At 44.4% G+C, this 14,553-nt stretch overlaps 1 protein-coding gene across 1 annotated transcript in view; it reads right to left on the bottom strand.

Annotated features, from left to right (window-relative positions):
- SPATA31D1 (SPATA31 subfamily D member 1) overlaps positions 116-14,553 on the bottom strand; it is a 194,394-nt gene continuing 179,956 nt past the window's right edge. Inside the window, exons 4-7 of the mRNA XM_005660180.3 lie at positions 9,291-9,447; positions 8,530-8,575; positions 7,884-7,944; positions 116-7,601 (exon numbers count right to left, since the gene is read on the bottom strand). Coding sequence (XP_005660237.2) covers positions 3,290-7,601; positions 7,884-7,944; positions 8,530-8,575; positions 9,291-9,447 — 4,576 coding nt within the window. The 3' untranslated portion in view covers positions 116-3,289. The remainder of the gene's footprint in view (positions 7,602-7,883; positions 7,945-8,529; positions 8,576-9,290; positions 9,448-14,553) is intronic.

Below are 14,553 nucleotides of genomic sequence, written 5' to 3'. Positions count from 1 at the left end.
TTTCTGTGAGCTGTGGTGTAGGTCGCAGATGCGGCTCAGATCCCGCGTTGCTGTGGCTCTGGTGTAAGCCGGCATCTACAGCTCGGATTAGACCCCTAGCCTGGGAACTTCCATATGCCATGGAAAGTGGCCCTAGAAATGGACAAAAAAAATATATATATATGAGAGCTTTGACATGGGTACAGAGCATATGTCCAAGAAATGGATGGTAAGATGTTTAAATGGGCTTTTACACTTAAATCATAATATAAAATAAGGGATGTATCACATGATAAATGATAATTGTGAAAATCCGGTGAGGGGTACATGAGAGCTTACGTTGTTCTACTGCTTTTGTGCATGTCTAAACATTTCCATTAAAAAAAATAATAATAAGCTTTAAAAAAATAAAAGACGTTGAATGACTCATAAGGACATGGAAGCAACCAAAGAATATCTGCCCACATCGGCTCATTCCATCAAGACTAGAGTTTAATTATCTCTTAACAAGGAAATTTCAGGATGTATAATTCCTTTGAGGTTGGGAAGGAAACTTCTTTCCATACAACAGGAAGAAGGAAAGGAGGAATGGGAAAGTGGTTTTTTGGAAGGTTTTTTGATGAAAGTTCCCATTTCATAGCTTCTAGCTCCTCTGTGTTTGGTGGTTTGGTGTATCTGCTAAGCAAGAGGAGATGGCCTAAATTTGAGAAAAGTGGAGTATATTTTAAATAGATTTGAGTACCACTAGAGAGAAAATGTTCAAAGGAAACAGCCATCTAAGTTCCATTGGTTTTGTTCACATGTTAGTAAGCATGGAATAAGTATTTGTGGAATGGATGAATTATTTCCAGGTAATGCTGGGGCTGAGTTTATCATGTCACCAATATACTTGATTGTGAGATTTAATCCAGTAGTGATCAGCTACTTATAGGAAGGAATTTCTGAAAAAAAGAGAGATAAGGAATTTTTGTCACACAGGAAAGTTTAAAGGAGACTGGATGAGGCCCATTTGTAGTGGGGCTTTTTAAATGTTAATAACCAGATAGACCATCCAGTCTACCCTAGAGAGGGAGAAAAGGAAAACAAGAGCTCAGTGGATAGGTAAAGAATAAATGGAAAAATGACCTGAAGTTGAAAAATTAATGAGTGGTATATAAGCTGGAAGGACAGGGGGCATGAGGCCAAAGGGTGGAATGTCAGACTGTTATTCCAGGTGGCAGAAGTGTTCTTAGTAATAAGCTCTACCAGGTGGCAGTGACTGCATTGGAATGGAAGTAAAAGACCCTAGGATGAGATGATGTAGGAACTGGGAGGCTGGGTCACTGGCAGGTCTATCTACATGGAGTTACAGTTCTCCACTGCTTCCTCATTTCCTCATGTTCCCCACCCTGGGCCCCAACCCATCTTTTGTCCCTCCCAGGCCTCCACAGAATCTGCCTTCTTTCTGCAATCATAAGCTTCAGATATTGTAGGTTCAATGTCATTAACTCTGGATAGGAAGATAAAAGTAGGAGTTCCCATTGTGGCTCAGCAGAAACGAATCTATCTAGGATCCATAAGGATGCAGGTTCGATTCCTGGCCTCGCTCAGTGGGTTGAGGATCTGGTGTCGCCATGAGCTGTGGTGTAGGTCGCAGATGTGGCTCGGATCTGGCATTCTGTGGCTGTGGTGTAGGCTGGCAGCTGGAACTCCAATTGGACCCCTTGCCTGGGAACTTCCATATGCCATGGGTGTGGGCCTAAAAAGACAAAAAAAAAAAAAAGAAAGAAAGAAAGAAAAAAGAAAAAGGGGAAAAAAGAAGATAAAATAGTGAGAAGGCCATAGTAGACATCTATTTCAGTTTTTTTTTGTTTGTTTGTTTGTTCGTTTAACATCTAGCATCCACAAGTCTTTCCGGAAAAAACTCAAGTGCTAAGATAATGCACACTATTTTTGACTCCCAGTCTGTACAAGTGGAGTTGCCTTCCCTCTAGACCTCATCGTAAGCATAGATGTCTGTGTGCAGTCTTGGCCAAAAAAAGGTTGTCCATGGTGAGCCCCTATGTAACTGAGTGCATAGCCTAGGACTTTCAAGTTCCTGAGCAGCAGGTATTCTGGGGAAGGTCTACCATGGTTCTGACAAGGCTGTTAATATCAAAGGTGGCAACTCTGTCCTGACAGGTGAACTGTACACACCAAGGGCAAGCTCTTGTATGTTGTCATCAAGCATAGATGGAAGGAAAGCACTAAGATCACTTATCCCAAAGAGGGGGATGCCAAGCTTGATGACATCCATGAAGATATTGTTTCATTACTCAAAGACACCCCCGCCCCATGCCTTTTTGGTATCAATGCTCTGATCAGCCTCAAGGATGTGGTGCTTGGATCAGACTGATGAATGAGGGAGCAGGACAGGGTCACAATATGGACATGATGGTTCCACCAGCAAGGACATTCTTTCCCCTTCACTTTTTCTTACTTTTCCACTCACTTTGAGGCAACTTTTCCTTACTGTGTATTTTAGCCGTATTTTACTCTGAGAGGTAGGTGGGTGCTTGTCAACATTCCTACCACTGACAGCTGAGTGGTACTTTTGCTCTGCAAAAAGAAAAGAAGGTCAATCATGCAGCCTAAAGAAACACCCAAGAAGGGCAACCACTTCCCCAAGGTGCCTTTCCAGTAGGGAAACCTCAATGTCAAGTTCAAAGTGCACTTCCCTGACACATTAACATCACCCACATGACAGATTCTTAAGCAGCTTCTATGCTATCTGTGGACTCTACCTCAACCAGCCCAGGATCTAGGACAGCAATACCCCTGCCCAAACAGTGTCATTCATGGTTTAGCCATCTGGAAAAGCCTCTGGTGGGTAAATTCTGAATAAAAATTAATCTCTTGTTTCTTCTTCAGCATCATTTTCAGAAAGTATACATGTCCTTAACCCTCTTTAGATATAGAAGACCTGTCTTCCCTGTTTCTCTAAAGGATATAAAACATTCACTGAGGGGGGATGTGTGGGCTGCTATACACTTTCATTAAGGTTAAGCTAAGAGGCAGAAGGCAAAGCCCCTTCCCCCCAGCTTCATCATGGAGGAAATGGATTTTGAGGGGGAAGGGGCACATATTATCTATTTCTCAATAAGAGCTCCAGAGGGGATAGGTCACCTTTTAGCCGAAGCCAAAGGAAGCAATCAGCAAGAGCTGTCTTCTTCCTTTCCTTCACACACAAGCCCTGAGTTAGCCAAAACCCATGCCCCAATATAGTACACAGAAAAAAATATATTAGAGAAATATTTATTGGGAAGAATCAATATTCTGCACATAGAAGGAATTATTTTTGGATGGGACCTTTTCCTCCCTGGAAACTCTGGAGAAGTGATTTCTGTCTAAACAGTAGAGACAGATCTCTGAACACAGTGCCTTTAGCAGTGGAGAGTGTGGCCAGCGGGGCCTGGACAGCTTGATGCCTGCAGGTGGGGCTTGGATGGGGCACATGCTCCCTGCAGGGCACTGGTGGGGGATGTTTCTGACACAACTGTTGGCCCTTACAAGCCACAACTCTATGGGGGTTTATGTTCTTGTCTCTGATCTTCCTGGTACTTGGAGGATAACTCTGGCCAGGAAAGATAGCTTCTTGGTGGCAGGACTTGTTATTTGTCACTTTAGAGACTGGAACCCGGTAGTTGAGAGGATGCCCCTGGCCAGGTCCTGTCTGGACCTGCACTTCTGCCTTCTGCTGAGTTTTCCCAGACTTCTCTGGGGAAGGAAGGGACTCCTGAGAGCAGGGGACATCTACTGGGTGCTGACATACCAGTTTCTCCTCTAGAAACTTCCCAATGTCTGTCATAATTTTCTGAGCTTCAGTTGTCCCAGTAACAGTAGCTCTGCTCTTGACTAGGCCTCTGATCTGTGCAGCTGATACAGGGCTGCCCTTCTCCTGGGGGCCTTCTTGCCTTTTGCATTTTCCCCCCGGATAAAGCCATTGAAAAAAGTGTTTCATTCTTTTTCTGGTAAGACTTTCAGGAGGAGGCTGCCCCTTCTGTGACAGGGTCTGGCAAGACTTGCTCCCAAGCGTCTCCTCTAATACCATCTTCTGAGTAGGGAGACTTTTCCTCCTAAGTTGGGATGTCCCCAGCCCTGCATCCCCTCCACCAAGCTCCTCTGCTTTGGGTCCCGGAGAGCTCACTCTCTTTGCAGTGCATGGGAAATTATTATCCTGGCACCTCCTGAAGCCATTTTTAGGGACCCAAGTCTTCTGCTGCTGCTCCATCCTGATTCCTCTATCCTCCAAATGGGCATGCAGCACCTGGGAAGCTCCCATATCCCCACCTGAGACACCCTGGGCATGAGTCAGTGAGGCCTTGTAAGTCAAGTTATCTGGAGCAAGGGACGCATCAAGGGGACGGCCTTGAGCCTGGCTATGCCCCCTGTTCTCTAGTTTACATTTTAACTCATCAAGCAGTTGTTCCTTAAGGTCTAAGGATTTAGGATCTTGGGGAACTGGTAGTTTTCTTGGGGGCCTTTCAGTGGTCACAGTAGTTTCAACTTTATTCTCATTCACATTTATGGCTTGGGAGCTCCCTGGCTTGCTGGTTGTCAAATTCTCACTGGCTTTTAATTGAACAGCATTGAGCTCCTCAGCCCTGAATATCTCCCTTGACACATTGGGCATGGAAACAGGTTCTAACTTCTCCACCTTTTGGCCTTGCTTCATTTCTCCTTTATCTCTAGAACTCACACTCTTAGACTTTGGCTCCTGTCGGGCCCCAGCTTGCTTTGTAAGCAGCTTTGAGGGGTATCTGTTGGCCGGGTGCATCTGTCTCTGATTTGCTTTCCCTGAAATGCAGAGTTTGCTAGTCGGCCGAGTCTGTCTGGCATCCTTACTTCTCTGAACATCCTCTGCAAGCCCACGGTTCGTATTAGGGTGTGATCGTCTCAGGATCCTCTGTCCTCCTTTGCCCACAGGCCTGGTGGCAGGGGCTGAAGCTGTTGTTCCCACCTTGTCTCCGTGAAGAGATTTAGAGCTTCCTCTTTGGAACCTGATGCTCCCAGATTTGGAGTCTGCCTCAGAAAGCTCATTGGTTGAGGAGGAAAAGTTGGAATGGGACAAGGACTGGGAAGAGGCATCTTTCAATTTAAAGATCTCTATGGATTCAAGGACCTTGCGGGGAAGGCCCCACAACATCCTCATATGAAACTTTTTAATATGGGCCTCCAGCATCTGTTGTGCCCTGGAATCAACAAAGGTCAGTTCGTGGCAGGTATTCAGGGAGTAGCTCTCGCCCATGGATGATGGCAGATTTCTCTCTTCTATTTGAGTGTGGGATTTCTCAAGAATAAGTAATGTCTGTTTGATAGCATGCCATGAGCTATTCACAGTCCCAGGGAGCTTACCCTCATTGATTTCCTCAAACTTCTTGCTCAAATGTACTTTGAGGGCATTTTCAAGTTGTCTCTGACCTAGGCTCCCTGCTGACACCCTTAAATTTTCCTCTGAGAGACTTGGCATCTGACTGTTTAGGTCTTTCTCAGAGTCATACTCCAGATCCTTATCTGAAGAGCTTTTTGTGTCATTCAACAGGTGATCTTTCGGGTGGTGCTCTAGGCTCTGCCCCTGATCCTTCCCCACATCTGCCTCTTGCTGGAGCATTTCTGAGTCCCTCTCATGGATGCTTCCAGGTTGGCTCAGTCCAACACTCAGATTTTTGCTACTCTGACCCTTAAGCACAGAGATCAGTGAGACTCCGTAATTGCTTTCTGCCTCAGAGATCTCCAAAAACTCTCTCGGAGGCATTAACAGTGACACAGACTCAGTGATTCTGCGGGGCAGGCCCCACCGGTGTTGGATGAGCCTTTTTCGAAGGTGATGCTCTAGTTTCTTTCGAATTTCATCACTGAGAGGAAACTCCCCAGGAGGGATGGAGATTGAAGCATGAGCCCGGGGGGCCCCGGGGCCCCGGGGGACCTGGTGGTAAGAAATACTGGGAGCTGGTAGACAAGAGTCTTCCTTAGATCTTTGGACCACAGAGGGTACACCCCACAAATTTTCCTGTTGTTTCTGCAACATGTTCCATTCCAGCTGTTGAATTTCAGATGAGGTAAGACACTCTGGTTCATTCTGAGGCTTATGGAAACACACTCCACAGATCCTAATCTGGGATAGAGGACTAGATGGTATGACTGGGAGTGGGGATTGAGGGTGGACCTGGGGCTGGACTTCAGTGAGAGGTAGAGGCTGGGATGGAGGCAGAGTTTGAGGCAAGGGTTCAGGCTGAATCTCAGGTAAGGACAAAGGTAGGGGATGGGGATGCACTGGGGATTCTTGGTCTGCAGAGAAATTAGAGTTTCTATTGAAAATAAAGACTGAGGAACCATCACCTGAGACATGAAAAGCAGAGGGCAAGGACTCGCTGTGCAGAGATGGGAGACCCCAGAAGAGCTGGATACATTTTTGCTGTAAATGGTCCTCCAAGGACTTAGGATATGGGGGCTGCTGATGCATATGCAGCTCCTTTGGTTTGTCTTTGCTGCTCCAAAAAGGAAGGGAGGCAGCCGGGTCGCGCTTATCAGCATTTGACTCCATCATTTTCTCTGAAGAATTTAGTTGGTAGTCTGGACCAAATTGTTTTGGAAAATAATCTTTTTTCTTTTCTTTTTCCTTCCACATCAGGAAATCACTCCTCTTTTGGACCTGTCTCTCCAGGAGTGCCAGGACATCAGGGCTAAGAAATGAGAGGTTCCCAGGCTCTACAAAGATGGCTGCAGGGTCTCCCCCAAAAGAGGTCTCTGCAGAATGGAGGGCAAGAAACTCTTGATTGAAATCACACTGTGTCAATGTGGGAGGAAACAAGTCTTTGGCATGAGCTTTCCACCAGGAGAAGTCTGAAACTGACAGGCCTGAATGATCAATGCCTCTGAGTGTTGGGACATAAGTGGACAATGCACCAGGGCTATCAGGAGGTGTGCTCTCGGGAAGAGGCTTCAGTAAGATGGCAATTGATTTAGACTGAGTGACAGTTAAAGTGCAGTCTTGCTGTGGTGAAACACACAGGGTTGGTGGTGCATGATGACAAGCAAATGAATCAATGGGATTCATTGCCTGGGACAAATCTGATAAGTTATTAATATCTTGGGCAAAGGTGGGGTCAAGAGAGAAGATGGTATTCAGAGACAGAGTGGCCTCTGGTGGGACAACAGGATCTGCTGTCTGAGTGTCATGTGGTAGGAGAGGGGGGAAGGCAAGGGCTTGGGGTGGGGAACAGTCTACCGGGAATTCAGAATCCAAGGGAGCAAAAGGCTCTGGTGACAGAGAGTGACCCAGTGGTGAGGGTAAAAAAAAGTCAACTAAGGGAGTCATCGGCCTCGGTGAGAGAATGGAGGGGGGCAGTGGGGAAGGCTCAGACAGAGAGGCTGGTATTAGGTCTCCCGGAGGGACTGCTGAGGCGTCAGGGGACAGAGTAAACGATGAGTCAGTCACAGGAGCTGTAGAAGCCAAAGGGGACACAGAGGAAGTAGCATCTTCCAAGGCCTCTGGGAACAGCAGCCAACTGACCTCAGCAGATGCATTATTACACACCTCACAGGAAGGGTCTGGACACAACAGCTGACGAAAGCGGGTGGTATCATCATGCCGGCCCAGGGGGCTGCAGGAGAAAGGAAGTACAAAGATGCAACCAGAACAAGAACAAAGAAAGGGAGACCTGTTTGTTTGGTAGGGGTGGGGTCACTTGGAGCCTGCTGCCCCTTTACATTTCTCCACCTCTATGACTTCACAACACACTCCATAGCCCTCACCTCCAGGCCTTCATTCACCTACTCATTCCTATGCTACACCCTCCCATGACTACAGCAGGCTGCACTGAATCCCTGGAATTGCTTAGAATGTGCTAAAGAGGGGTCAGGAAAGAAGGGGAGAGACTAGTCACCTTTTCAGAATGGAAATCAGCTTCATTTTCTCCTCTGTTTCTGTCTGGCGACATCTCCAACCTGAGAAACCAGAATGGATTATATGTAATGAAGGTAGAAGCACAGGTATTATACAGAAGTCCCTTTATTGGAACACCTTGGGATATTAAACTCTGAAAGACCCAAGAATTAGGACATGGGGTAAAGTGGTCAATGATATTAACAAGTTCACATGTGTATATTTCTTCCTTTGTAAAGTACTTTCACATGCATTTATATCTCATGTGATGCTTTTAAAACCACCATGTGAAGCATGGAGATCAGTGCTGCCTCAGAGAGGAGTCTGATCATCCAGGAGGTCAAAGGACTTTTACAAAGTCAGGACACAGAAGTTCTGACTCCTGACATCTCACATGGCCACCTGATGGGAAACACTCATTGCCCAGGTCCCTCACTGCTTCATGCCCAGCAATGGGCAGGGCAGGGAATCTGAGAAGTGTCCCAGGCTCTGACTGCTTTTCCATGAGCCTCCCCTCTGGGAGCTTTAGTTTCTGAGAGGAATTGTATCTGTCAACTGACATCCTCAGAAATCAAGGACCTTGGATCTCATAGAAGAGGCAGGAAGGGTCACCCTGGGAGAGCTGGATGGAATAAGCAGAACCTTACCTTTCGATGTTCCACCCTTCCTTCTCCTCTTGGCTCTGCCTTGACGCTGAGAACAAAAAGAAAAGAATGAAAGGCAGGGATTCATTTTCTCGCTCCTCTTTAGGAAACTCAGATATTCATTATCCATGAATAATATGACTGTTTTAATTAATAGAACTATGTCTTCCTCCCTTTGATCAATTTTAAAGGTTTGAAATGTTTTCTTTGAAAAACACAAAGAAGGACTTTTGTCCGTGAGGGCCATACTTGACATTCTCAGAAGTCATCTGCTCAAGAAGGGCATAGAATCTGAGGCCAAAAGTCATGTCTGTGTCTCTCAGATAAATCCCTGGATCTTGGATCTCAGGCTCCTGCCTCTGCTCAGAGGATCTCAAGCTCAGCACTGCCTGATGCCCAACTCAGAACGGCTTGCTCAGGTGATGCCTGACGTGAGAATGTGACTTGTGATCAAGCCTTGGGGAACTCTGTTCTCCTACATAGACCTCAAAACTCTCTACATCACCCAACCCAGGGCCATGAAATCACTGTTTGGGATTTTATCCTGGAATCCTCCAAACACTCAGATGGTCTGTGAGTTTCATACGTCAGCCTTTGTTCTCCCTGAACCCCTTGCCCTTTCTGGTCTATGAGTTCTATCCTCTCTTCAAACTCCCTATCTTAAGATGTCTCTCTGACTGAAGCAAACTCACTTTAAAATATGGGAATAAAAATGGATCCAATAGTAAGGAATCTCTGTTGGGGGTTCTCCCAGGGTTACTTACCTTTCGGATGTCTTTGGTTTTACAGGAGGTCGGTAAACATGGAAACCCCACCAGGTACCACAGGAACAGAAGGAGCAACCCTAGCCCACATACGACAGTGAGGTTGGGGTCAATATCCAAGGACGTTGAGCCAAAGCTCAGACATGGGTCAGTGTGGCTGTTTAAAAAAGAGAGAACTTTCCATTTTCTGAATTCCATTATTTGAATCACAAGGCAGCCTTGAAGTCAATGAGCACTGAGAGTGCAGGGGCTTGGTTATAGTCCCAGGCCTGCATCACAGAGTACTGAAGAGTCACAAAGGGTTTCTGAGGGTGGGGGAGGGGGCAACCTGAAGAGGATGTGCCCACAGCCCCTCCCCCACCCACCTGCTGAACCAACCCCTCCACCCCTCCTGGGTTCTTCAGGTGCCTTTGTTCTACCCTGCCATCCTGTTTTCCAATTCCATCCTTTCATGACTTCATATATTTAGATTAATGAAATTTTCTGCCTGTTCCATCTGTAACCTAGATATCACCCAAGTCCTCTTTTCTGTTTGAGGACCTTGAGTGTCACCATTCCACTGCTTTGAAAGTGTGAAAAACTGCCTGAGATTTTCGCTGGACATTTACAGTCAGGGTCACTTATGTCCTTAAATCAATCTTTCCTACAGAATGTTTTTTCTACATGAACCCAGATAGAGAACTTAAAGTTCTTTTACTTAGTTTTGCAAATGTTGAATAGGAAATGGTGGTTTTTGTTTCAATCAGCCTTTACCATCTTCAGACAGGGGCTGGCTCAAATAATTAAAATGAATAATTCATCTTTCAACAGTCAGAAAACCAAAATCACTATAAAATAAATGTAAATAATTTAAACCTCACATAATCTTGAGGATAAGTGTGTAGCACTTATTTTTCTGAGGTTAGTGAAGCTTAAACTGCATAAAGACTTTCAGGACATGCTATACATACATACCCACACCTTTGAAAAACCAATTCTGTATTTTCAAACCTAAGAATAAAGGGTTTTCTCATTTTATTTCAATATTCCTTGTTTTAAAATTTTGGCTCTACTTCTTACTTGACTTAAAATACAGGTAGTCCCTTCATGCCACATCAGTTTTCTAACACATGACAGGGATTCTAACACAATCCCTGTCCTAGTCAGTTTGGGCTGCCTTAAAAAAACACCACAGATTGAGTACTTAAACAGCAAACACTTATTTATCATAATTCTAGAAGCTGGGAAGTTCCAAATGAAGGCACTATCAGATTCTGTGTCTGTCGAGACCCACTTCCTGGTTCATATGCAGCTGCCCTCTCCCTGTAGCCTCTCATGGCAGAAAAAGAGGCTGAGGGAACTCTAATTCCATCCATGAAGCCTCCACTGTTATGACCTAATCACCTCCTAAAGGCCCCATCTCCTAATACCATTATGTTAGGATTAGGGTTTCAACAAATGGATTTGGTGGAAATATAAACATTCTGTCCATAACACTCTCCAAAGGCTGGGATGGGTTACATTATGCTAAGTCCTCTGGTGGCAGGGTGGGACCCAGGAGTGTCAAAGCCTTAAGGCAGAATCTAGTCTTGAGCAGCCTTACATGATGATCCTTGTGGGTCCTATAAATGTGACCTTTTCCTAAGAGTGCCTTGCTACACACATACAAAAAAAGGTTGAGAAGCTCAGCTCTAATAATCAACCCCATGTATGTTCGAAAATCAACTACCTGCCACACTTTTTTTTTCAGGCTCCTGTCAAGATTAAATAATCCCAGTATTTACCTTTCGCCCCCTTCCTACATCTTCCTTTCTAAATTCTTGATCTTCTTGACGGCTGTCCTCTGAACTGTCTCTAACTTCTCATGTCTTTCTTTAACTCTGATGCCCTTTATTTGACACCCACAGCCTAGCCCAGTTACTTGATCTCCTGAGAAAGGGTTAGACAGCCTTCAAGCCCGCAAAGTCTTCTTTCAATTATGCAGGAACAGGTTACCTGCCCTAAGGATAAAATCTGCCAAGAGGCGCCACTTCCTCCTCACCTTGATGTGCAGCCTCAGCCAAGTTTTCATTTAATAAATATTTACTGCTGGAAACAAGGAGGTTTGAGCACCTGTCACTGTCCTTTAAAGACTTCATGGTGCAGTTTTAGGAAAAAGCCCTCCACGAGTCAAGGGTTACCACATAGAAGAGGGCCCCCATGGCATTTGTGAATTGCCACGTGATCTCTGGGATTAGATCAAAAAAGGGACAGACGCTGTGGGTGACAACTGCTTAAACACATTATACTCCTCAGGAAGGCATCCCTGCATGCCTACCCTCTCCAATTTTCGGCTACAAATGAACGATTCTTTGAGAAGATGGTTAAAGAACAGCTCTTCTCAGAGTTCCTGTTGTGGCTCAGTGGTAATGAACCCAACTAGTATCCATGAGGACTTGGGTTCAATCCCTGGCCTCACTCAGTGGGTTAAGGACCTGGCATTGCTATGAGCTTCGGTGTAGGTCACAAACAGTTGGATCCTGCAATTGCTGAGGCTGTGGTATAAGCAGGCAGCTACAGCTCTGATTTGATCCCTAGTCTAGGAGCTTTCATGTGCCAGGGGTGTGGCCCTAAAAAGACAAAAAAAAAAAGGAATAGCTTTTCTCTTTTAAAAGGCTACCTCTTGGCTAGATAGCCTTACATACATTTGTGTGCTTTTGTGTTTAAAACCTACAAGAGGGTTCTGTCAATTTTCTACTGTACAGCACGGAAACCAGCTATAATGGAAAAAAATTAAAATCATTTTATATAAAAAATAAACACCTAAAATATTTTAAAAATAAAATAAAATAAAAATAAAACCTACAAGAAGAGTTTCTGCTGTGGCTCAGCATAGTGTCCATGAGGAAGTGGGTTTAATCCCTGGGCTCATTCAGTGGGTTAAGGATCTGGTGATGCTGCAAGCTGTGGTGTAGGTTGTAAATGAGGCTCAGATCCAGTGTTGCCATTGCATAGGCCTCAGCTGCAGCTCTGATTCAACCCCTAGCCCAAGAACTTCCATATGCTGCAGGTGTGGCCTTAAAAAGAAAAAATAATAATAAAGAATTTTAAAAAAAAGATTAAAAAAAAAACTTTAGACGTTTCAAAGGCTTCTCTGAAAATGTTAACAAGGCTCCCTTTTAGAATCTGGTAGAAGGTCCTTCAAAATCTACAGAAATAAGGGACTAAAGGTACATCACTTTTTTTTTTCTTTTTCTTTTTGTACTAACCACAAATAAACTCCATTGGCAATTAGTAAGAGGGGGGTCATAGTACCTATTTTCCCTAGACTAACATCAACTATAAATTATAAGTTTATTTGTCTAATTTACAAAACATTTTGCTTTTAGTGGTCTCAGTGGATTTCCACAAACATCCTGTGTTGTAAACAGGACAGGCATTACTGTGCTCATTTTATCAATGAGTAAAACTGAAGCTCAGAGAGGTCAAGTGACTTCAGCAAAAACATAGCAGAGTCCTGACAACCAAATTCTTACAATCTTAATGCTTCTGTTTTAAACAATATAAATAGTGATGTCTTAAAATAAAAAGTATACCCTGTTCCTAAAATCAAAGATTCATGTGACTGAGAATATTCACTTTGTCTATTAAATGGTGCCAAATTTGGGAGGTAAAGAAAAGCTATTTTTGGCATCCTATCACCATTTAGGTATATTTTCCTTTTCATTCTTTTTTTAATTATTTTTTATCTTTTATTTTATTTATTTTTTTTTTGGTCATTTTAGGGCAGCACCCATGGCATATGGAGGTTCCCAGGATATGGGTCCAATCAGAGCTGTAGCTGCTGGCCTATACCACAGCCATAGCAATGTAGGATCTGAGCTGTGTCTATAATCTACACCACAGCTCGCAGCAACACCAGATCCTTAACCCACTGAGCAAGGCCAGGGATTGAACCTGTGTCCTCATGGATGCTAGTCGGGTTTACTAACCCGTGAGCCACAACAGACACTCCCCTCCTTTTCATTCTTAGCACCAGTGTCATGATAGGTTTTCCCTATTGCCCTCTTAAACTCTGCTTTCAAGAACTCTATTGCATACGACTCTCAGAAAGGTATAAAGGAATAATAAAAGTTGAAAATGTCATCCCTCCCTGGAACACATTTCACACGTTTTACATATATCCAACCCCAAAGCCTGGTAATAAGGCTCTCACCAGAGCATTTCAGGCAGCCATCCCGAGGTGGTGGTGGTAGCTTTTAGGAGAGTGAGATCTCCTCACCACCCAATGACTTCTTCCCAGGTGACCTTCATCACCACGCAGAAGTCTGATCCCGGATTTCACGCTGCACTTATGGTCTCCCCCAGGAGGAGTATTTTCCAAAAGCTCCGCTAGCATAACATGCTGCTATTTGAGGAGACTCAGCAGAGGTAGGTCATTAGTTTAGGACTGTCACATGTCCTCAGTGCCACACATCCCAACCATTATCCCAGGGATGAGTCCCATGGAGGGAGCTATTTTTAGGTTATCAGAAAGTCTGAAGAACAACAGATTTTAAGGCAAAATCCTTTAAAAATGCATTTAAAACAGTGGCTAAGGTGTTCATCATTCATTCATATACCACATTTTTATTGACCTCTGCTTTGTAGTATTTCTACTAGAAATGCCAAGAAAATAAGGCATTGCCTCCATCACCAGTAAGTGAGATCTGCAAACAACTATAATAAAATAATATGAACTATAAAAGTAGGAATAAGAACACAACAAAAATACAGATAAAGGAGCAATTAATTCTTCTACCAGGAAGAAGATGAGAGTGGAGCAGGGAAAATTTCCGAGCTGGTGCCCATTGAAATGGGCCTTGTAAGATCACCTCCTCCTCTCTTCTTCCCCTCGGCCCTTGACCCTCTTCCTCTTCCCCTTCCTCCCCCTCCTTTTCTTCTTTCTTTAGACTTTATTTTTTTTAGAACAGTTTAAGGTTCACAGTAAAATTGAGCAGAAGTATAGAGTCCTCATATGCCATCTGATCCCCCAACAGCCCTACACACACACACACACACACACACACACACACACACACACACACACACACGCAGAACCTCACCTATCAACATCTAGCATCAGAGTGAGACGTTTGTTACAATCAAACCTACATTGACATATCCTTGTCACCCAGAGGCCATGGTTTACATGGGTTTAAACAAACAGATAATGGCATGTATCCATCATCACAGTATTGGACAGAGTAGTTTCACTGCCCTAAAATCCTCTGTGCTCTGCCTATTCACTGCATCTTCCACACCA

Source organism: Sus scrofa, chromosome 1 (assembly GCF_000003025.6).
Source record: "Sus scrofa isolate TJ Tabasco breed Duroc chromosome 1, Sscrofa11.1, whole genome shotgun sequence".
NCBI lineage: Eukaryota > Metazoa > Chordata > Mammalia > Artiodactyla > Suidae > Sus > Sus scrofa.
The sequence above is the reverse complement of the archived record's forward strand: the minus strand, read 5'-3'. Positions and strand labels throughout refer to the sequence as shown.